Below are 22,807 nucleotides of genomic sequence, written 5' to 3' on the forward strand. Positions count from 1 at the left end.
ATATGTGGGATTTGCTAAATCAGTCAAGCAACAACTTAACATGTACCCCAACAGGATTAACTACATACAGTATATTGCTTTTTCCCTTGGGTAATAGAACAGGTGATCTTCGTGTACAAATAATGACAAGTTTGGGTGTTGCCAACTGGTTCACAAAGATAATCATAGGGCACAGAGAAAATCCCTATTCAAACGCGATAGGTTTCCTTTGAAAAGTATGAGATGCTCTAATATTCTAGCAGCTTTTTTTTATTTGTAACCTTTTGCTGACCATGACCAGCCATTGATGCAATGAGATGGCTAAAATGTTCGTGAAGGGGGTGGTAGTAGAGGATGAGATACTTACAGTATGTGTAGTTGGAGCTGTGATTGGTGCACAGGGAGACCAGCCTCCACCCCGTGTATGTACAGTACAGTACATTACAAGCATTCGGTTCTGCAGTAACTCTCCTGATCCTGCATTTACTGTAGACACCTGCTGTTACTGCTGCTGAGCCATGGACACTGTGCATCATGTCTTCAGAGGCACTTTTGTACATTCAACCGGTAGCTGTGACATGGAGATCTTAGAAAATCATATTCTGGGTGTTGGCAGCACTGGGAAAGTAAGTTTCACTATCTACTCCTTTGTGCATGTCTGAGATACAGTAGATTGCAGAGACAGCAGAAGCCGGCTGGGAAGTGGGGTTTAAAATGTATTTTTGTATTTATCTCATATTTTTATGTTTCTATTTTTTAATAGGGTAATATATGTTAAAATGTAATATTATTCAAATATATAATATATATATATACACACACACACACACACACACACACACACACACACACACACACACACACTCTATATATAAGAAGAGAACATAATGGCACTCCACAAAAGTAAGTATATGTGCCTGAGTGCAAGCTGTAAGAAGTGGATATATTAGTAAGCAGGTAACAGACACACCAGGTCTTTACAGGAAAACAATGTGTACAGATGTACATGCACCTAAGTGCATCAGGGGTGAGCTAGGTATAGTATAAGCTATTCTACATAAGTTGTTGCAGAATACATATATGTATCTGAGGAATGTACAGTATATAAATGACCAGATGTAACCCTCCAGTGACACTCACTGACCAAAGGAACAACAAGAAACAGAAAGAATATAAAAGATCAAAAACAATATCAATTTAAGTATAGTGAAATGAGCACATGCATGGTGCAAATAACCACTGATAGCACTATCCCTTAGAGATGCAGACCAATAGCTTGCACATATACAGTATAGGCACCTTATTAGTTCCCTGAGTGTAACTTATTAAGATTACACCCAAAAGACACTAAGATGAGTGTATGAGGATATTTTGATCTCCTCCTTAGTGTGAGATATTCCTCCTTTACGGTTGATGGTTTAATGCAGCCCCACAGAAGAGGGGACCACTCCTCTTATATATACAGTAGAAAACCTCATAAAGAAGAAAAGAATGCGAAGGGCGCAATGCAAATAAATACGTTATAAATCACTTTAAATGATTATAAACAATGCAATACAATATTGTGCACTCACACAAAACAAATTAATAAAAATTGATTAAAAAAATTGATTAAAAATAGAGAATAAAAAGGTATAATTGCCCGATGAAAGTCTCAAGTCTCACACCTCATGTATTGGCTGTTTTATTTGCAGTTTTCAATGGGATACAGAAAATAAAAAGGGAACATTCAGGACCACAACAAGCAGTTTTCGCATACATTTAAACTGGAACAGTGATGATGGGGTCAAATTAACAACTACTAATAACAACACGTTTAAATAATAAATAGACCAGACAAATACATAGGAAAGGAGGGGGAGAGAGGGAGCACTTTCTTTATCAGTTTTTAGGGTTTTAACTGGTCTATTTTCCTGTGTCTATTACCTATAAGAAATATTCCTTGTTCCAAGCCTTGCCTGAACAACCTCAGGGGGAACAATGTTTCCATCCTATATAAAGGCCAGTTCTCTGTTGTCTCTCTGCCCCCCTTTTCCAGCGAACCCAGGATCCCATACCTGGGAAAACTTTTGGCATTTCTCTCTCAGGAATGCAGTGAGCTTTTCCATAACAGAGATATGCCATATCCTACGTTTAACCAGGGCTAGACAGGGAGCTTCCTGTTTTTTTCCAGGACAGCGCGTTACAGCATCTTGTGGCTGACATGATATGGGCGATCAGATCGGCTGAGGCTGGCAGCATATGTTGAATAGGTCTTCCCAGGAGGGCAACCCATGCGTCAGGTTTCAATTTAACATTTAACAACCTATTAATAAGTTGGAAGACAAGCTTCCATAGGGGGGCCAGTTTTGGACATCTCCACCAAATATGTGACATTGAACCGTTTTGTCCAAAGCCTCTAAAACATGATGGCGAATGGGAATTAAATATTGTATGGAGCCTAAACGGAGTCATATACCAGCAAAATAGTAATTTGTAGGAATTCTTTTTTACCACAGTTCATATCGAGCTTTTTGCTGCAACTTCCCATATACTGTAGCTGCCCAGTCCTCATCGAGGACCTCTCCTAGTTCTTTCTCCCATTTCAGCATATAGAGATATTTGCCACCTGGATCCGAGCTAATTAGAATGTGGTACAGAGCGGATATCATACCTTTCTCCAGAGCTCGGTTTCTATAAAGCGTTTCAAAATATGTGGAGGCAGGCAACACACCGACCCTATAATATTGTGTGGCAAAATGTTTTACCTGCAGGTAGCGAAATATCTCAGGGGGGCTGGTTTCTATTTTTTTGTAATTCTGGGAATGGGATAAACCTACAGAAAGAGAACAGATCTCCTACTTTGACAATGCCGGCCGCCCTCCAGGCTTGGAATGCACCTGTCGCTCTACCTGGGTTAAAGTCTGGGTTGTCAAAGACCGGTATCATAGGGGAACACTCTGTTGTGAGTTTAAATTTAAATTTCAGGCAGTCCCACAGTTTCAGCGAGTGTCTAATCACTAAATGGGATAGAGTATTTGGCGGTCCGTTTGATTTGGTTAGCCATAAAAGGGATTTGATGTCCGCTGGTTTGGACTAAGCATTCTCTATATCTACCCATAGCAGAAGCTGACTCAGTTGGGAGGCCTGATAGTATTTCAGTAGATTAGGGAGGGCTAACCCCCCCCACATCCTAGTAGGCAGAGCTAACCCCCCCCTCCCCCCCCCCATCCCAGTAGGCCTATATAGTACCTTTCTCCTAACTCTTGGGTGTTTCCTGTTCCATACAAATGTAGTAATACTGGATTGGAGATCCTCTAGATCAGGGGTGCGCAAACTTTCTGTGCTGCGCCCCTCCTGCCTGCCAGCCCTTGTGCTTGCGCCTCCCTTTACCTAATATCCAGCGTCAAATGACTTGTGGGTCATGTAACGTCACGTCAAGTGACCCCTGCGGCATAATTTGACGTGCGTTGCTATGGCAACACACACGTTACATGATCCCGCTGCGTCATTTGATGTGTTGCCATGGCGACGCGTCACCAAAGATCAAGTAGGAGATGTCCACGCCCCCCCCCCTGAATAATCTTGCCCCCCCCAGGGGGGTGAGCCTCCCATTTTGCGCACCCCTACTCTAGATCTTTAAGTGGTATCTTAATGGGGAGAGTACGGAAAAAATACATTATAAGATTCATTTTAACAGATAGTATTTTGCCGGTCCATGAGATATTGTATTTGCTCCATTATTCCAAATCTTTCTTTAGGTTTTTAATTCGTTTTAGGTCATTACATTTGTATATGGTTTCATATGATTTTGTAATATTAATTCCTAGATAGGGGATGTAGTGAGTTTGCCATGAGAAATCGAAGCTAAGTTTGAGAAGCTTGATGGTGTCGCTGGGCATGTTCGCCGCCAGTGCTAGGGATTTGGTGTGGTTGATTTTAAAGCCCAACCTACTTCCAAAGCTCTCAAGAGATTGGTAGAGGTTCGGGAGGGATATTAAGGGGAGTGTGAGGGTCAAGAACACATCATCCACGAATAAGGACATTTTGTAATTAACGTTACAAGTTATCCCTGAGATGTTGGAATTCAGTCTCATAGTAGCTGCCAGAGGCTCTATTGAAAGTGCAAACAATAGAGGGGATAAGGGACAACCACTGTAGAAATCTGCCATGCGCTCCAGGTATAGATGGAATGAAACAGGATATGTGTGATCAGAAGGAATCAGTTGGGGGAGAGTAATTGGGAAGCATAATCAAATAGGCGACATCCAAGGGAGGAGGTGGGGTAAAGAAAGGGGGCAGTGTAAGTCCTCTATATCTTCAGTTGAAACCCTCTAGTATCCTCCTCCCTCACAGTGCAATGATGCAGACAGCATGAAAGTACTTACAGGTTCAGGCAGTGCGGAAATCACCTCTCACTGCTAGATGTATATTAAACGCAGAGCTCCCACGGTGGGTCAGGCAAAGGGAAAAACCAACCTCACAATGCTCTGCATATGCTCCATTCAAAGCTCCCATGGAGGGTCTGGCAATGGGGAAACCACCTCTCACAGCTTCCTGTGTGCTCCAGTCTGTGCGCCTACTTCAAACTCCTGCAATCAGTAGCACTGTACGTCCGCAGTGTAAGCTCCTCCCTCTCCCCTCAGATGGGTGCCTCCAGAGACCAAATGCAGGCACAGAAAGAGACAGGCTCCAGGGCACACACAAACTGATCCTGATCGCTTGCTTGATCAAACAAAAATACAAAATTGTGGTCCCAATGTAGAAAAAAAGTGAAAAATCTTTATTGCAGCATACAAAAGTGAACAGTATAAAACCTCCCACGCGTTTCAATCAATGACTGGTCTTTCTCAATTCCGCTTGTAGGAATTGACCTGTACAACCCATATGTTGTAATACAGAGAACAAGAAATCCCAGTTGAGTCTATCAAAGGCCTTTTTGGCGTCTAGAGATAGGCAGAGAAGAGGGGTAAATCCTTCTGGACCCAGAGTGGTCAATCTGCCTGTGTTCTTGTGGGAGCATGTGAGTTTGATGGACTCACTGCTCATATATGTGTTTTTAAATTAAACTGTGTTACACTATATTTCCTTTTCTCTTTGTTTATGGTCCGGGAGAGTTCCTATCTATTATCTGCTCCAGATCAGTCCAGTGTTTATATGCCAGTGAGTCTTTGCCTTCACCTCCTACCTAGTGCACCATGCACCTCTGCAGTACATGTGCTTGAGACTAATCACCTTTGCTGCTGTGAGTGTTAGCTCTTCACTCATAGTTTATGCACCTATTAAACGTATGCTATGATTTATAGAGGTGTATAATACTATATCACTAGACTAGCAGGGCTGGTTACTCATTTACCAATTTCATATAGTCTCGCTGGCTAATTTAAACTTACCATCTGGTCTGTTAGCTGACCCAGAGGGGATCATACCCTGACTTATAGCATCATATGCCACCCATATCCCACCTTCATTAGCAGGGCAATTGGGATAGTCAGCTATATTTATGTGTTGGCATAGATGTTCGATATTTTTGATCTAATCTATTTTTAACTCACGTTACACAATTCCACGGTAATATATGTTTTAAGTAATTACTCAATAAAAGTTAATTTTTACACCTAGTGGTGTGCAGTTAAGTGAATTCTCTGAGGGCCACAATCACCCTGTGTCCCCTCCTCCTTTTTCTGATCTGGAAACGCCTGAATTAAATTTCTACCACGTGAGTGGGCATTCAGCCTTTTATTAAGATTTTGTTTGTGTAATACACATTTGTACTATGATTTCTTTTATCCTTATCTTACATGCCTGAGGGAAGTTTTGCACTTTGTAGTGTTCTTGTTGCGTCTATATAAGGGTGTTGAGAAACACTCTCATACCAGCTGCATCTCCCCAAATGGTGATATAAATGTTGTATTATTCAATTAGGTGGTTTGGGTTTGCGCTTTTTTTCTGTGTTGTGATATCTATTAACACATGGTCTGACCATGTAATAGGATGTATGTTAGCTTTAGACAGACCATGTGACTGCGTAATGCTAAAGACCCCAACAGTAGGATAAATGAATGAATGAATAACCAGGTACTCGTAGGGGGGACCCCTAAACATAAACTTGATAGAAGACAGGTACTGGGTTGCAGTCCCGGATGGTAAGCTCACTAATAAGTGACGCTGTTGTTAACAATAACACCAGGAAGATTGAGCATAATAACACCCTATAACGTACCAATTGTCTAAATAAAGTCCTGAACAGGAAAACATGTAGCAAGCGATTGACTCACTCTGAGTGCTGCACAGTCCATGCGATCCAAAGGTGAGGGGTCCCCAGGTGTGCTTCCGTCCAAGGGGTAGGCTAGTAGAGAAGGAGAAAACTGGAAGAGCACTACTGTAGGTATCAAAAATGTAGAAAGGAGGGTGCGTATCCCATAAAAAGATTATTTATTGGTCATGGAAAAACAGGGCAATGGAGAGCCCTACCAACGTTTCATGCTCACAGAGCGCTTTCTCAAGGTATACATATCACAACTTTATTAACATATACTGTATATAGACACAAACTGACATAACCAGCCAATACTCACAGCTCACATGCGATCCACCCACTTTGATTGCTAATGGTCTTCTGTTGTGTATACACCTAATCAGTATATTCAGACACAGAGACGACAGTGACTAACTCCGCCCCCAACTACCAATCCGGAGACATGCGTGGTCTAGCAACCCCCAGTAGCACGCGCTTGCGCAGTAACCAACTGAGGGAGCGTCCTCAATGTCAATGGAGGCCGTGGGGCGTGGGAGAGCACGTCATCAAATGGCCCTGACTGTATACCTCACTGGGGCTCTAAGTGCGCGCGCAACTGCGCTCTGCAAGACACTAGTCCCTCCCCGCAGTGGGAGCAGACACAGTGAGCTCCGGACCATCGGCAGAGTGCGCTTGCGCAATACCAACCGTCACGTCAGAGGCTCACAGAATACCCCAAGTGCGGGGTGGGAGAAAGAAAAGCCAGAGCGTAGAATTATGCACAGCACAGAGGGTGAACACATAGTGTGCTGTGAAATACAAACACATAACATTATAAAAATATATAAACTTAAAATATATATTAACAAAGAAAACATATTTGTAGAACCCCCCTGTCTTAATCTCTTCTAAATTATGTTAATCGACCAGAAGGGGTAAATAAAAACTATCACTTGACATATGTATAGTCAAACCAACATCTTGATTTGTTTAGGGAGTTAATGATGGTGAATTATCTATTTATTCACCATCATGAGCTCCCTAAACAAATCAGGAGGTTGGTTTGACCTAGTGAGGTATACAGTCAGTCCTAGAGTATGATTTATGGGGGGCAGAATAGAACATGTAGTCTCTTTCCGTAGGGTGAAGAGACCTCTATATATCCACAGTCTGTGATTCCACTAACAGATTAGCCAGCAATATTGACTCTTGCGAGTCGGGCGATTTGTTCTCGACTCAGGATCTATCTAGTTTAGGGGATCGGACTAAGTTGAAGTCACCTGCCACAATCAGAAGGCCTTTTCTAAATTCCTGGATTAGGTCTAGAATGTTTTCAAAGTAGGGGACCCTTGTTTAGTTTGGTGCATAAATGTTAACCAGTGTGACCTCAGTCCCACATATCCGACCAGTCAGGAGTACAAATCGCCCTTCTTTATCTGTTTTCTTGATTTCTTATTGAAAGGGGGTGTTGTTATTGAAAGCTATCGCCACACCTCTCTTTTTGACTACCGCAGATGAGTAAAATACCTGGGAGAATTGTTTATGTAAAAAGGTGGGTTGGTGTCACCTGGGAAATTGAGTCTCCTGTAAAAAGGTAACATCTGAATGCTCTTTTTTATAGTTCGAGAAAGCCGTCCGGCGTTTAGCCTGGCTGCTGATCCCTTTAACATTGTGGGATAGTATTTTAAGGGTATCCATCATTGTGGTGGTGGAAAGCTAATAACTTATTCCTTTCTGGTACCCGGAGTCTAACCATAAAGCCTTATTGTTATTGAAGGTGATGGGAGACACATAGGGGAAGAAAGAACAATAATAACTGTACAAAACTAACACATAAAAACGAAAAAAGTTAGGGCTCACTGGGTGGCCCAAACAGTCAGGACTCATGCTTTGCCAACTTATTGGCATGGCAAACAATAACTCGGGTCAAACACCCGCGACGTTACACCTGCGGCTGCCCAACCGCAGCCCCAGGAACTCGTTTCTTAAAACTTTTGGCAACCTCCGTTACTTAGTTACGTAGGACAGCTGTTGTCCCCATCTACCCAAGATTCTATCATGGCCCCACTTTCCCTATCAACGAACGGTTCCAGTAATCTTTCTGCATTGGCCATGTCATTTTCTGTCAGGCCTTTATTAACGTATCTTTCAAAGAATAGATTGGCGACGGTGACTTCTTCCTCTGTAAAACCCTCAAAGTCATTCCCTTCATCACTGTCACTGGCCACCTGGAAGTTAGCCGGGACCAGACTTGCACCAGTTACGTTTCTCCAACATTTAGAAATGCAAATTTTTGTGTGCAATCAATGTAACAGGTGAGTATTAGGCATACAGGTGCGCCGACAAGTATTCTAAAACTTGCCTTAAATTTGCCTTGGAAAATCTGGGGCTACCACCAGGTACATGCTGGGTACAGGCTGCAAACATTTCAGTGACATTTCTGCAGAGAGTAATGGCCCATCGGATTAACACAGCAGGGGTCCCTGGCAGTCCCATTCAGTTTGAATGGGACTGCCAGGGACCCCCGCTGTTAATCTGATGGGCCATTAGTCTGTCTGCATAAATGTAACTGAAATGTTGCAGCATGTACCCAGCATGTACCCAGCATGTACCCAGGTCTTGTTGGGGATTGCCCCAGGTTTGTTTTAGAATACTCGTCGGCACTACAGTACTTCAAAGAAGTTCTTTTACGCATTTCATGTAACTTTAACATGGGTTTGCTGCACTGGAGAGGACGATCAGATGGTGTTTCTGTCACGCTTGTGCTCCTACACACAAGCTGAGGGAAAGGAAGGGACCCGATAGCAAGGTGGGGAAGTGCAGGAGACACGAATGGGAGTGAGTTGCCGCACAGATGGGAATCGGCGCACGTAGTCACGTGAGCGCGTCGCGCGCAGGAGAATGCGCGACGCGTCCGGAGATGCGGAGCCAAGCTCAGGGACACGACTAGCTCAGCTGCATGTGTGCGCATGCTCTGGCAGCAGAGCGGGAATGCACGTGTTCACAGGCACCAACGTGGGGGAAAGCCAACGCTTCAGCACAGGAGTCTGGAACAGGCCTCTGCATGGAGAGTAGCAGCAGGCCTCAGGATACTCAGATACTAATAACGAGAACTAGAGAGGAGCATGGGAGGTAGAGTCCAGAGCACAAGGTAACAATAAAATTGCTTCTTGGAGGACATCAGCCTCTTTAAAGGCATAGTGCCAGTAACAGAAGAGTGCAGCAAATACTAAGTTCAAACTAAGGGTTGTTTAGTTGAATACTTTGGCCAAGGTATTGTAAGCCTGCTACCACGTCAAGGTAAACCCTATCAGCAGGTCCTACACTACCCGACGGTAAACTAACCTCAGTGGTAGAATGAGTCACTGTCCCAGTCTTCCGGAATCCAAAGGAGATGAGTACAGGTCCCAGAGGAAGTTCAGGCAGGAACAGCATAGAGTACTGGGGTAGTACTTTGCAGGACCCTGGGCAGGTAGCCACTGACTGCTTATAAAAGGAAGCGGCAGCTGTTAGCAATGAGAAAGTCAGAGAGAGGCTTACTTCCTGTCAGGAGAAAGAGGGCAGGATTTGCCAGGAAGCAAGTTGGCATTGTTTGCTTCAGAATCCTTAAAGACACAGGATCTTGACTCGCAGCTAGAGGGCGGCAATCAGAAGTAAACAGGTAAGGAAGGAACACGCCGCAGGGAGTGTGTTCCGCGCATCGTAACAGTTTCCTGCACTGGAGAAGACGATCGGATCACACCGCTGGAACTTGGATTAGATCTGCTCACGGACCCTCCGACACACTACAGTGCGACCTGCACCGAGCAGGGACAGAACACAGCAAACATGTCTCCACCAATGTAGAAGGGGAGGAGATTCTCCTGATTGAGGAGTCAGCAGGCAATGTCCATGGCGTTATGAATAAAAACTTTTTAAGAAAAAACAGAGTAACTTTAACCTTTTGACTTCACTACAAAGTATCACACAAGCGTGGTCATGCAGGTTGAGTCAAGGAAGCATTGAGTTACATAACTGGCAAAACAGGGTATAATAAAATACAGGTGTATATAAAGAAAACCTCCAGCCCTACACTCTATAGTTACGCTGTCACACAGCGGCTAATGACTTATCAGTATTGCGCCACACAAAGTGGCCGTACCGGGTATTCAGGGAGCCAATATTATGCTGCACATCAGTGGTAGGGAAGGGCGAAATGGTAAAGCTTGAAAAGAACAATCCTATGCGTTTCATAGTATGTAGACTACTTCATGAAGGAATGCTTGGCATTGAATCATACATGACTATTTAAACCCTTCAATGTAAGCCGATTGGCTGAGAGGTTTTATGGAGACTGCTCTAAAGCATCAAAGAAGAAAATTGCATCTGCACTTGGAGGGGATCGCTCCTCAGGAGCTTACCCGATTGCATATGTGGTGTCTGCGGGCCAGCTAATATAGATGACCACTTACAGCCGGTCACTGTGAGGCAAAAACTGACCCAGGAACTCAGGTGCTACAGTTACCAAGGGTTGCCACCACTCCAGGTTTGACCCGTAAATGACGGGTTTCGGACGTTTCTCTCAGGGCTACGGGTTTACCCGAAAAATCTCTGGACCGTGGCATCTCCCCCTGGAAATCCCATCAACATGGTTGCGCGGCGTCAAATTGTGCAGCGTTGCCATGACAATGGGATGCTACGTGACATCATGGCGTCATGTGATGCCTATTGCCATGACAACGGGATGCTGCCTGACATCACGGTGCCATGCACCATTCCGTTGCCATGACAATGGTGCATCACGTAACGCCTCAGCGCCATAAGGTGTCCCGTTGTCATGGCAACTTGATGCTGCCTTACTCCTTGACGTCACGTTGTCATAGCAACGTGCGCCATTGGATGTCGCGGAATCATGCTGACTGGACCATGCAGGGTGAGATGATGCCAGGAAATGCTGCAGGTGAGAGAAAAAATATATATAAATAAATGTAGATTTTTTATTGCAAAAAGTCTCCGGGTTAGCCTTCAATAGAAGGTGGCAACCCTGGTGTTCCCCAGGGTGGTTGAAACTGAAGAAATCATTCATAGACAGACCATGCATGTGGGAGTGGCAGGAGGAGACCACACGATTTATTTGTGGCAAAAGTGTACCTGGATTGGGGTGCTCGGCAGGGTGTATGGGAGGTAGGAGTAATGGATGATATTCCTGCTAATGTGTTGCTGGGAAATAATCTTGGGAAAATGATTACCCAGTATGAGACCGCTGTGACCTGACAACTGTCTGCCCAGGTTTAGGAGCCCACTGCATAATCCCACATACTGACACACATCGGGGACCCAAGGGGGTGGTTAATGCAGCAATACTACATTCCCACTTTTTTATTTATTTTTTATTTATTTTTCTTATTTTTATGTAACGCATGTGACTGTAAAATTTGACATTCTTACCTAAGCTCGTAATTGTTTGGTGCTATAGTTATAAATCTGAAAAAATCATGATTGTGTGCCAAACAAAAGGCCACCTTCTAAGTTTGTGCTGCAGTCTGTGAAATGCTGCAGCTGATCTGTAACATTATATTACTACGTGTAACACATTATTATCCCAGCTTTCAGAGTAAGACAGTCTGCTGTTTGTAACAAAGCAACAGATCTGTTGTGAAAATTTGTCGTCAAGGAAAAGGTGTGTGTCGGAGCCTGTTTCAAAAGAGGAAGTGGATATAACTTTCTTAATGGTTGCTGTAGCAACTAAAGAATGATCAGGACATTCAAAAATGACATTAGGAGTTAAAAAAAAAAAAATAGCAGACAGTATTATCTAATACTACAGTACTGATTTAGTTACTCACATTTCAACCCATCACCACACACCAAACCGTTTCAGAGAACCTGGGGAATAGTGATGTGCCAGGGCAGACCCAGAGGGAGTGGGGCATAGTCAAGCAGGTCAGAAAGCTCTGAATATAGATCCTACTCTGGAAGGACTGAGAGGCCTTACAGAAATGTCCCCCTCTGAGCCTGGCAGAGAGTGAGTGTATTGGGATTAGGGGAGACTACACCGAGAGACTGTTCCTGATAGTAAGCAGGAACCATAGGGAGCCTCTGTGTTAGCGGTGTATCTTCTGCCTTATAGCAATTTACAATAATAAGTATCCTCAATGGGAAATTACAAGTATCCATTGGAGGGATGATCAGAAATTTCCATAGTAACGGTTTCTAGTAAAGATTTAGTACTCCTTGCAAATGATAATATCTTGCATGATGAGTAATTATTCTTTTCAGTACAATGGAATATGTACCGATGCAATAACGCAGGTTTTATCCTTTTTAGATTTTATTTTTAGAGGATGCCCGGGAACTAGCAAAATTGGCTATAAAGTGGGGATTTGATGAAAGGAAGATGGAAGAACTCAGCAAGAAGTAAATATGTATTTGCTAATATTTCTAGTGTTGCCGACTCAACCACATTGACATATGATTTACATATATGCTTATGTTTACATAACTACAATTTTACAGACAGTTAGAATTTTTGCTTGATGCTGCTTATTATTGGTAACTAAGCCTCCAGTGTATTGACATTAACCTTTCCCTATTTTAAAGTTGCCTGTTACACTGGTCGTGAACTACAGTTGTTTGTTTAACAAGCTCTCATATTTACATACTGTGGTCAATGGAACTCATGTTTATACACTGTTTCCTCAAAAACATTTGGTATTTACTTTCAACATAAAAGGCACCTAAGTTTCTTACCTTTTCTGAATAGTTATCATCATTTATTGTACCAGTGCAAGATTTGCAAATTCTTAACAATGCTTGAGTATCAGAAAAACCACAACAATTACCTTAAGCTGTTACACATACTGTATGTAGTGTGTATTCACCAGGCTGTAGCAGCCACCAGTGAGAGAATGCAGGATTAATGCAATCTTAGTTTTAAATAGTAAATGCAATCTTAGTTTTAAATAGTAACAGTCATAGGCATAATCACTGCTCGCTGCCTATCTGGCAGTCCTGCTCTGTGCCCTGGTCTGATCCAGACTGCACTAGTTCCCAGGCCTTATGAAGTTTCGAAAGCTCTGTACAATATATTTCTTCTATCAAAGACTCTAATATTGGCTCTCTAAAATGTACAGAAAGGGAAAGTAGGTGCACTCACCCGATGGCATTAATTGCCTCTGGTGTCTGGAAATCAGCCCGCAGCGGGGACATGGATATGTTAAGTGTATCCTTGAATTTGAAGGAAGAACTGGCACTCCAGAGGTCTTTATAAAAGGTGATTTACCTTTGTCATGACCTTGAGAAAGGTCAGAGTTAATGACCAAAATGTCCAAAATGTCGATTCCTATGGATTAAATCACTTTTTATAAAGACCTCTGGGGTGCAGGCTCTTCCATCAATTTCGAGGATACACTTACCATATCCCTCTAAAAAGGTACCACACGCTTCATTGAATCTGTGTTTCTCCAGGACCAATATGGCTACTAGAACTTTGAACTACAATAAAGTTGTCACATAGTCACACTTTATAATGCCTCATTCTGGTTCTCTTTTAAAAATGTGAACATTCATGTGGTATGTCCATCTATTACCCACTTAAATCATGCTGTACATTTTTTACTGACATATACTATCTGTTTTCAGTGAATTCTTCATGCCAGGAATGGTTGACACCCACATTCATGCACCTCAATACTCATTCATGGGTTCAGCAATGGACAGACCTCTTCTAGAGTGGTTGGAGCATACTACATTCCCAACAGAAGAAAAGTACACAGATCTACAGCTTGCTAAAGACCTATACAGTAAAGTTGTGGTAAGCTTTATTCCTTGTCATATAGTTACTATAATGATTTCATCACTATGTGTGTTAATAATAAATGTTTTCGTTCCAGTATATAAATCAACTGCTACTGTAGTACAACCAGGTCTTCTGCAGTGTGAAACAAGCAATATACATCTGCAGTAATTTGCGCTTGCCTTACATTGGTTTCTTTTTTGTTTGTTTGATGAAGACACAATGCTTCATAAAGATTGGGTCATGGGGTTCATTGAATTTGAGGTAAATTATTAAAGCACTTACTGTAACAGTCCATCCACACGTCGCATGTGTCTCTTAATAAAGAAGAAGCCTCCCCAAAAAATCTTTGTTGTGCGTTCAACAGAGCAGAACTACTGTACTGCATTATTACAAGTGAGTATCCCAGGGTTAAAAGAAGTTACTATCTTCTAATGAATGACTCTGGCAATTTTTAGAAGAGAAAATAGTTCACCGGCAAGGAAAGTTTAGGAATAATGGGAATGTAATGTGTAATGGAGACTTTTATTTTATTTATTGACAGAAAAGCTGATATTTTAAGATTATTTCATGACTCAACAACTTCAAATAGAAAGGCAGTGGCAGTTCTTATCTAGGGGACTCCCCAGTTATGGTTGGTAGAGAATATGAGTGTGCGGCTTTACACAGCAAATTGCGAATAATTTAAATTGCATTTAAAAGATATATTGCTGCTCTTACATTTTGCATTTTTGCTGCAATTTTCTCAAAGACTCATATTACTCAAGAATTCATTAAAATAGTATTGGGTACCAAACTTTTACCAGATCAAAGGTAAATTGAGTACAATAAAAAACAATGAATAGCGCACCAAATGCTTGTGTCAAGTGAATAACTAATATAGTGAAATATGGTGAAGAGTAAATGTGCCAGACTGGGTGAATACGTGACCTTACACAGGATGTATAGGTAGAGTCGGCTGCTATCCACAAAGATGGCTCAACATCTCAAGAAACTATAGAAAAACAAGAGGAAAAAACGCACAACTCATAGCGTAGTATATAAAAAAATATATATTAGTGAAGATATTCAGGTGTGGGGAATGGTATCAGAGTCCAAAAGATCCCAAGAATGGTCTAAGACCGCCGTTTGGGGATTACATATAGCAATGCCAGATGAGTATGTTACCGGCAATTAAACATGGCTTACCTGTATATTATATTATGTATGCAAAATTGCCCCATACATCACTATCGCAGTTTATTGAAGAACTCCATAAAGAGTCATTGGGGCCTATTCAGGTATTTCCGATAAGTGACGTATCGATAGTTTTTGTTAATTTTCCAGCAAGTTTGCATGTGTAGCTATTCAGAGAGCTCCGATAACATGGTGCGTAAATGATTTTTAGGGGGGGCGCGGGCGGTTGCAGAGCCCCCACGCTCTTCCCCGAGGCATTTAAATTAAATGCCGGGGGATCGCGTGAGGCCTCTGCAACTCACTTACCAGGGTTAGACGCGTTGCTGTGATGCGTCACCATGGCAATGCGGCACCAAATGACACCACGGTGTCATGCGGATTGACGTCACACGTCTGTCTCCATGGCAACAGGGTCACGTGACGTGACAGCGTAATTTGACGCCGCCAAACCAGGTAGAGGGGTGCGAGAGCGAGGGTGAGCAGGCAGGGGGGGGCGCAGCTCCAAACGTTTGCGCTCCCCACTATCCCTCTTTCTCTTTTTCTCACGCCCCTCTCTCTCTCTCACTTCCCCCATCTTTCTCACTCACCATCTGTCTCTCTCTGTCCCTCTCACTCCTCCCCTTTCATTTTCACTCTCCTCTCTCCCACTCTTTCACTCCCCCTCTCACTCACTCTCCCCTCTCTCTTCCTCCCCCCGCTCTCTTTTACCCCTCTCTCTAACTTCCCCCTCTCTTACCCCTCCTCTCTCTCTAACTTCCCCTCGCTTTCTCACTCCTTCCCTCACTGTCCCCCTTCCTTTCCCTCTTTCCTCCCTCTCTCCCCTCCTCTCACTCCCCTCTCCCCTCTCTCCCCTCTCTCTCTATACACCCCTCTCTCCCTTCTCTTTCTCTCTCCCCCTCTCTCTCACTCACTCTCCCACCCTCTCTCTCAGTCACGCCTCTGCACCCTCTCTCACTCACTATTGCTGCTCTCCCTCCCTGCCCTTACCTGTTGAGAAAGGGTCTGGACTTGGAATTGGAGGAGGGCCCAACCAGGTGGGCAATACCGGATATTGGGCCCTGGGTGTCCCTGAGCTCCACCCCTTTCGGCAGCCCTGAGAGTGAGCAAAAGTGAGAACGTGAGTGACAGCCTACGTGTGAGAGACAGAAAGAGAAAAATGATCAAATCGTTATTTTTGTTTAGGTATAATTATATAATAGTATAGTATAGTAGTATTCTGTTGTTATATCGTTTAGTTATTCTAATAGTTACTTTGTTAATTGTGTTATAGTTTCATATAGTTATTAATAGTTGAATCAGTTTTTATATAGTTGTATATTATATATATATATTTTATAGTGTATAGTTTTTGTGGTTTAACAGTTATTTAATGTTAACAGTTGAATTGTTTTTTAATAGTTTACATTTTGTTTTGAGTTCTGCAGTTTTAGCATAGTTAGTTGTAGTTATAGGTTCACTTTTATCTTTTTAATCTTTGTATTCTTTATTTTCTCCTTTTCTTTTAGATTTATATTATATTTAATTATTTGTATAGTGTGTTATAGATTATTTTATATATCTTTATATAAATGCAGAGGAGGGGAGTCAGAAGAGGTGAGGAGGAGGGTTAGTAAGGGACTGAGTGAGATTGATCGTAGCGGGGTCTCTCATGCACCACGCCTTAGAATCAGGTGGACTAGAAGGCACAATTGACCACCACCACCACCACTGTTGCCTCCAATACCACCACGTCATTCCCCTGTCCCCCCTATGGCCACTTAGCAGTGGATTCAGCTTTTTAGGGATGTTAGCCCAAGAGGAAGGGGTTCAGACACTGGCAGAGTTTTTTTTCCTCAACTTCATCTTTGTTAGAGCGTGAGTATAGGTGGCACTTGAAGCAAGAGTTGCCATGGACTGAGAGCCCCAGTGTACACCACAGTGGAAGAGCATGACACTGGGGTAGCATTGTTGTTGCTGCTGCTACTACTTTTATGCCAGTTGAGGAGGAAAGCACAGATGAGGGTATTTCAGAAGAGGGGACTCGGTCAGGCCACTAGTCATAGGAGTATTGCTCATGGCCATATAACTGACATCCATCCTGCTCTTTGATATTAGTGGTTGGGTCCATTTGGTACAAGAATATGTTTGTTCGCAAGTCTCAGGTGGTACTATTGGTGGAGGTATTTCGATCTGGGGGTAGACACTAATGTGAGCAGTGGGTACTAGTACAGGTAGCACAATGGCACTCATCAGCTGAGCTCAGCTTTGCCTGTCAACCAGAGTCCCAATCTCAGTCCCAGACATGTCTTGTGTATATGTAGGTTATGTTAGTATAAGGTATGTTAGCTTGGAGGTCTCGGGAGCTCTTTGTGTTGGAGTGGGTAGGTGAAGGCTGTTATGGTAAAAGTGTCATAAAAGCTGTCCAATTATAATGACCAAGGATGAGGTGGTGGTGGTGGTGGTCAGACAGTAGATACTGTTGGTGATGTGTGGCAGTGAGTAGGTGTGTTGTGGTGACCCTGGTGGAGAAAGGCATTCTGGTTGCTGTATGACATTGATGGCAACAGTGTATGCCATATGAGTTTAAACAAATGAGTAAAATGTAATTAAATAAACTGTTTTGATCTGTTGCCCTTTTACTTGCTAACAGCAGTCTTGCTGACTTGATGCTCCGTTAATAAATATTCAGTGCTTACCAATAAAATTGGCAAGCAGGCATTCAGAAATGAGTAACGGGATTAAGTGAGATAAGTATGTTAACTGCTTTTGTTTTTTAGCGGAGGACATTAAAAAATGGCACAACAACGGCATGCTACTTTGCAACAATTCACACAGATGCTTCACTTGTGTTGGCTGATCTTACATGTAAGTACAGAATTAATAATATTCCACATCCAATAAAAATAAGACATAGCTTATCATTTACATAAACATTGATTGTCTGCTTTTAGCTATAGGGAACATACTGTAACTAGAATTTACTGTATATAGTATACATACAAACAGACACACACACACACACATATATATACAGTGGTCGACAAATCACCAAAAAATCTACTCGACGAACAAAACAATCTACTCGCCACCTAGTACCACACGTGTGCTGCTTGGGCCAATAGGAGCTCGCCACGATGTTAAATACACTCGCCCGGGGCGTGCAAATGTATAGGTTTGTCGAACACTGCATATATATTGTGACAAACGCCCCTCTTTTGTAGTGCTGACGTCTGTCTGGGTTCTTCCCGACACAGTCTTCTAGGGTTAATTATACAACAAACAGGATCATGCAAAGTATTATATTGCTTAAGTCAGGCTTCTGCCTGCTTTATTTTCATCCAAGGAAGGTACTGCAGCTTTAACATGTGTAGGTTAGAGGCACTCAGACATTTTCATTCAGCAGTTCACTTATATCAGTGTCATAGCATTTCACACAGTGTCACTTTTAAGAAATAAAAACCAAATCATATAAAGAAATCCTATCCCTTTCAGGGAACTAACTACACATCTGAATCAGCCTCTAACAGCCTCTAACTGCGAACTAACTGGGCCAACTAACCTGGTTCCCCAGCGTAAAACAATGCCCTCTCATTTAGGGTCACTAGATACAGCACAGTCTTTTAGCAACAGCAATAAACATTTGTTTTGTTTTGTCTTATCTGTTCGTGGTGGGAACACGGTCCCAAGTGTCCAGGCAAATCCTCTGGTACTGTGATACTTGGAGGGGCCGTCCACCCCGAACTGGATTCCGGGGAGCAGCGATACCCCCAGCCTCCAGGCTCTAAGGAGAGAGAGTGAAATGCAAACCTCTCTGTTCTAAATACCTGTGTTAGTGATTAGGAGAGCAGGTGAGGGAGAACTAGACCCATTGTAATCTGTGGTCTGGATTTTCCATCCAGCTGCCTGAGTTAATGTGAAGCTTGGGAACGGATCATTTTTAACTATTCCTGCACTTTCTGACCTAAAACGGGGCAGAAAGCTGCCTAACATCTTTGTCACATATCCCCCTCCCCAGCTCACACCTACTGGGGTGAGCGGCCATGGACCTCACTGGGGTGAGCGTCCTACCTGAAATACTTGAGCTAACTCTGCAGTACAATATTAAACATTCACATGACCCGAATATGAACTTTTTTTTTTTTTTCACGGCAATTATGGACAATAGTTTTCGTCATAAGAGACTATACTTGGCAACCATATTTTGTTGCTCTCTATTAGGGAACTATTTTGAGAAATAAATGTCTAGCACACATTCTTATAACCCAGGATATGCTAAATATACTCACAAAACCAGACAGTTTCTATTACCTCCCTGGGTTTTTCTACTCTAGAATATGAACCTCATTATATATTTACCAACCTATTTTGTAAGCTACCAATATTATTTACTACAATTTTATAAACTACAGCCTTGTAATCTTAAGGGCCATCAACATTGTATAGTAATTTGTAGTTTAGCTACATTTTCAACACAGAGAACCAATATAACATTGCAATATTTCAAAATGCTTATTCTAGAGGCCTAATATAGCATAACTACACTAGCTTATTTGCAAAGTTAAGTGACATAGTCCACTCATATAACATAAAAATCGGTCATTCCCAAACATTTTTCCTTTTTTTTTTCTTGACTTCCAGTCCATTACATCTTCTGACTTCATTTCAACACCCGCTGCAACCTGCAAATGACAGGACTGTTTCTTTAGCTTCTGACGGAACTCTGGGGCCGGATAGTCTTTGTCTTTATATTGTGGCCCAGAGTGGCGAGATCCGGAAAAATTCAAGGCCAGCGTTGACCTTCGTCGCTTTTGCTTTGCAACCTTTGAACCTTTATGGTACTTCTTACTGCCATGTATTTTCTCACGACCATCACTCTCAGAGATTTGGGATTTTCCCTTTGGGGCAATTATATGGTACTTAGAAGATGAAGCACTGATTACCTGGAGCACCTCACATTGATGGAGCTCTCACTAACTCCGGCTGTACCCTGTGGCATTTTACCTTTGTAGTCGGCAGGCATGTAGTCTTGGGCCTCTCTTTCCTGAGGCCTATATTTATTCAGGCGGAATTACCGCTGGATAACCAGTGATGCATTTCTCAGGGTTTGATAGCGAATCCTGTTCTGTGTCATCCTAGTCAGAGACTGGATTTTTATAGTTGCTCCTTTCATAATGAGGAATCTGTTTCGTACCATGCGGGCACGGTAGAATGATTGAAGAACACAGGCTGCTTTATTCCGGCGATTGAACTGACGAATTTTCATCCCTCTGTAGGCAGCCTGTAGGATGATAGTTGCGGCACGTTTACGTCGATAATTTTCTCTTTCCCTTCTTCCTTGGATAAGAGCTTTGCAGTGCTTCTGAATTATTCTAATGCTTTTCTCCTTTTTCAAAACGTTAAGTTCCTCCACGAGAGAATTCTGTTTTGTGCATACATGTCGCAATTCTGTTCTCAGAGCGTCCATTTCTTCCTGGTGCTGGCTCTGAGCGTGCATCAATGCATTCTGTAGTGCTTCCTGCACTTCTAATTTTTCATGAGTCAACTGTTTCTTTACTTTTTCTGCTTGGTCAGTCAAATCTGAATTTTCCAATTTCAGACTCTCATTTTCTTGCTTTACAGTCTCTAACTCACTTAGGGCAATCTCATGGGTTTGCTTCAACATTCCCAGCTCTGTGTTCAGACCGTGGCCCTCCAGGCGTGAGTTTTGCAACTCTGTGCTGAGCGCGTGAACCTCTTGTAGAGCCTTCCCGTATTTCTGTTTTAGGATAGCAATCGATTTGTCAGACTTAATCTGTTTTTCATCCATGGTGGCAATTATGGTGTTGGCCTTTTCCAGCCTAGTCGTCACCTCTTCCAGCTCACTCCGTAAGAGAGACTCTGTTTTCTTCAAAGCCTCGTACTCCTGTAAAGCTGGAAGTATACACCTCTGTAACTCGGCGTTCGCTTCTCGCACCTTATTGTTAGATTCTTGCTCGTTCTTCCAACATTCTCGCTCCTTCACCAAATCCTGCCACAGGACTTCATAATTATGGCGGGCTGCTTGGAGTGCAGAAACCAAAGCCTCTTTATCCTGGTTCAAGGATTCAGCTTCCCTTTGTTCCTCCTTTTCCTTTGCCACTGTTCCCATGACAATTCTGCCGGTCACTCCGGTCTGCAGCACATCTCGGTGCCTTTCTGACGCATGTCCTGACAACGCAGGTTCAAGTGGCTCACTTCCCCTGTGACTTGAGGAACAGTTTTCTTTTTCTTCTTCTTTCTTTTTGCTTTATTAGCTCCAGAGATATCAGTGGTACTGGGCACACACTCACTGGTATCAGCTTCCACATCTTGCTTGCACTCATAGGGCGTTGCTTGCTTTTGCAGCTGTTTGTCTGTGAAAATTTTGGGGCACACATCTTCCATGTGACCTACTTTATGACAGGCCCAGCATACTAAATTCATCTGTGGGTACGGCTCTCCTCCAGGGGCCACATACGAGTCGTCGTCATCATCATCGTATGGCCTGAAGGGACACTGTTTTTCATGATTATGTACATTACAAAACAAACATTTCATGTCGGCCATTTTAGAAACCCGGCAGGGACAATTTGCTAGCTGCAATTTTACTCACTTCAGCAACTTACATACAGCCCTTGCTAGCTGCAAATTCACTCACTTCAGCAAAAGGCATTAGCTTTACAAACAGCACTTGCTAGATGCAAAAAAAAAAATTCTTCAGCAAAACATTTTGGTTTTCTCTTTGGGTTCAGGGTGCTATTGCATCCACACTTCGCACATTCTCTGTGTATGCTAGAAGCACAACTGATATACACAGTGGGACAGACGTCACTCATAGCATCTGTATTTTACTTCAGCTGGGCAGCCATTTTAAACCCCTGCATTTATTTGCAAACCCACAGACTTTAGTGTCGACCCGCATTCTTCACCATATGTGACAAACGCCCCTCTTTTGTAGTGCTGACGTCTGTCTGGGTTCTTCCCGACACAGTCTTCTAGGGTTAAATATACAACAAACAGGATCATGCAAAGTATTATATTGCTTAAGTCAGGCTTCGGCCTGCTTTATTTTCATCCAAGTAAGGTACTGCAGCTTTAACATGTGTAGGTTAGAGGCACTCAGACATTTTCATTCAGCCGTTCACTTATATCAGTGTCTTTGCATTTCACACAGTGTCACTTTTAAGAAATAAAAACCAAATCATATAAAGAAATCCTATCCCTTTCAGGGAACTAGCTACACATCAGAATCAGCCTCTAACTGCGAACTAACTGGGCCAACTAACCTGGTTCCCCAGCTTAAAACAATGCCCTCTCATTTAGGGTCACTAGATACAGCACAGTCTTTTAGCAACAGCAATAAACATTTGTTTTGTTTTGTCTTATCTGTTCGTGGTGGGAACACGGTCCCAAGTGTCCAGGCAAATCCTCTGGTACTGTGATACTTGGAGGGGCCGTCCACCCCGAACTGGATTCCGGGGAGCAGCGATACCCCCAGCCTCCAGGCTCTAAGGAGAGAGAGTGAAATGCAAACCTCTCTGTTCTAAATACCTGTGTTAGTGATTAGGAGAGCAGGTGAGGGAGAACTAGACCCATTGTAATCTGTGGTCTGGATTTTCCATCCAGCTGCCTGAGTTAATGTGAAGCTTGGGAATGGATCATTTTGAACTATTCCTGCACTTTCT

General features: G+C 42.8%; 1 protein-coding gene across 2 annotated transcripts in view; it reads left to right on the forward strand.

Annotated features, from left to right (window-relative positions):
• Positions 1–366: 366 nt before the first annotated feature.
• GDA (guanine deaminase) overlaps positions 367–22,807 on the forward strand; it is a 69,086-nt gene continuing 46,645 nt past the window's right edge. The window contains exons 1-4 of one of the 2 annotated variants that reach the window (XM_075598009.1): positions 367–605; positions 12,504–12,592; positions 13,817–13,988; positions 17,903–17,990. In XM_075598009.1, the coding sequence (XP_075454124.1) occupies positions 498–605; positions 12,504–12,592; positions 13,817–13,988; positions 17,903–17,990 (457 nt within the window). In that variant the 5' untranslated portion in view covers positions 367–497. The remainder of the gene's footprint in view (positions 606–12,503; positions 12,593–13,816; positions 13,989–17,902; positions 17,991–22,807) is intronic. The other variant, XM_075598017.1, reaches the window with a different exon arrangement.

Source organism: Ascaphus truei, chromosome 1, assembly GCF_040206685.1.
Source record: "Ascaphus truei isolate aAscTru1 chromosome 1, aAscTru1.hap1, whole genome shotgun sequence".
In the NCBI taxonomy this organism is placed as follows: domain Eukaryota; kingdom Metazoa; phylum Chordata; class Amphibia; order Anura; family Ascaphidae; genus Ascaphus; species Ascaphus truei.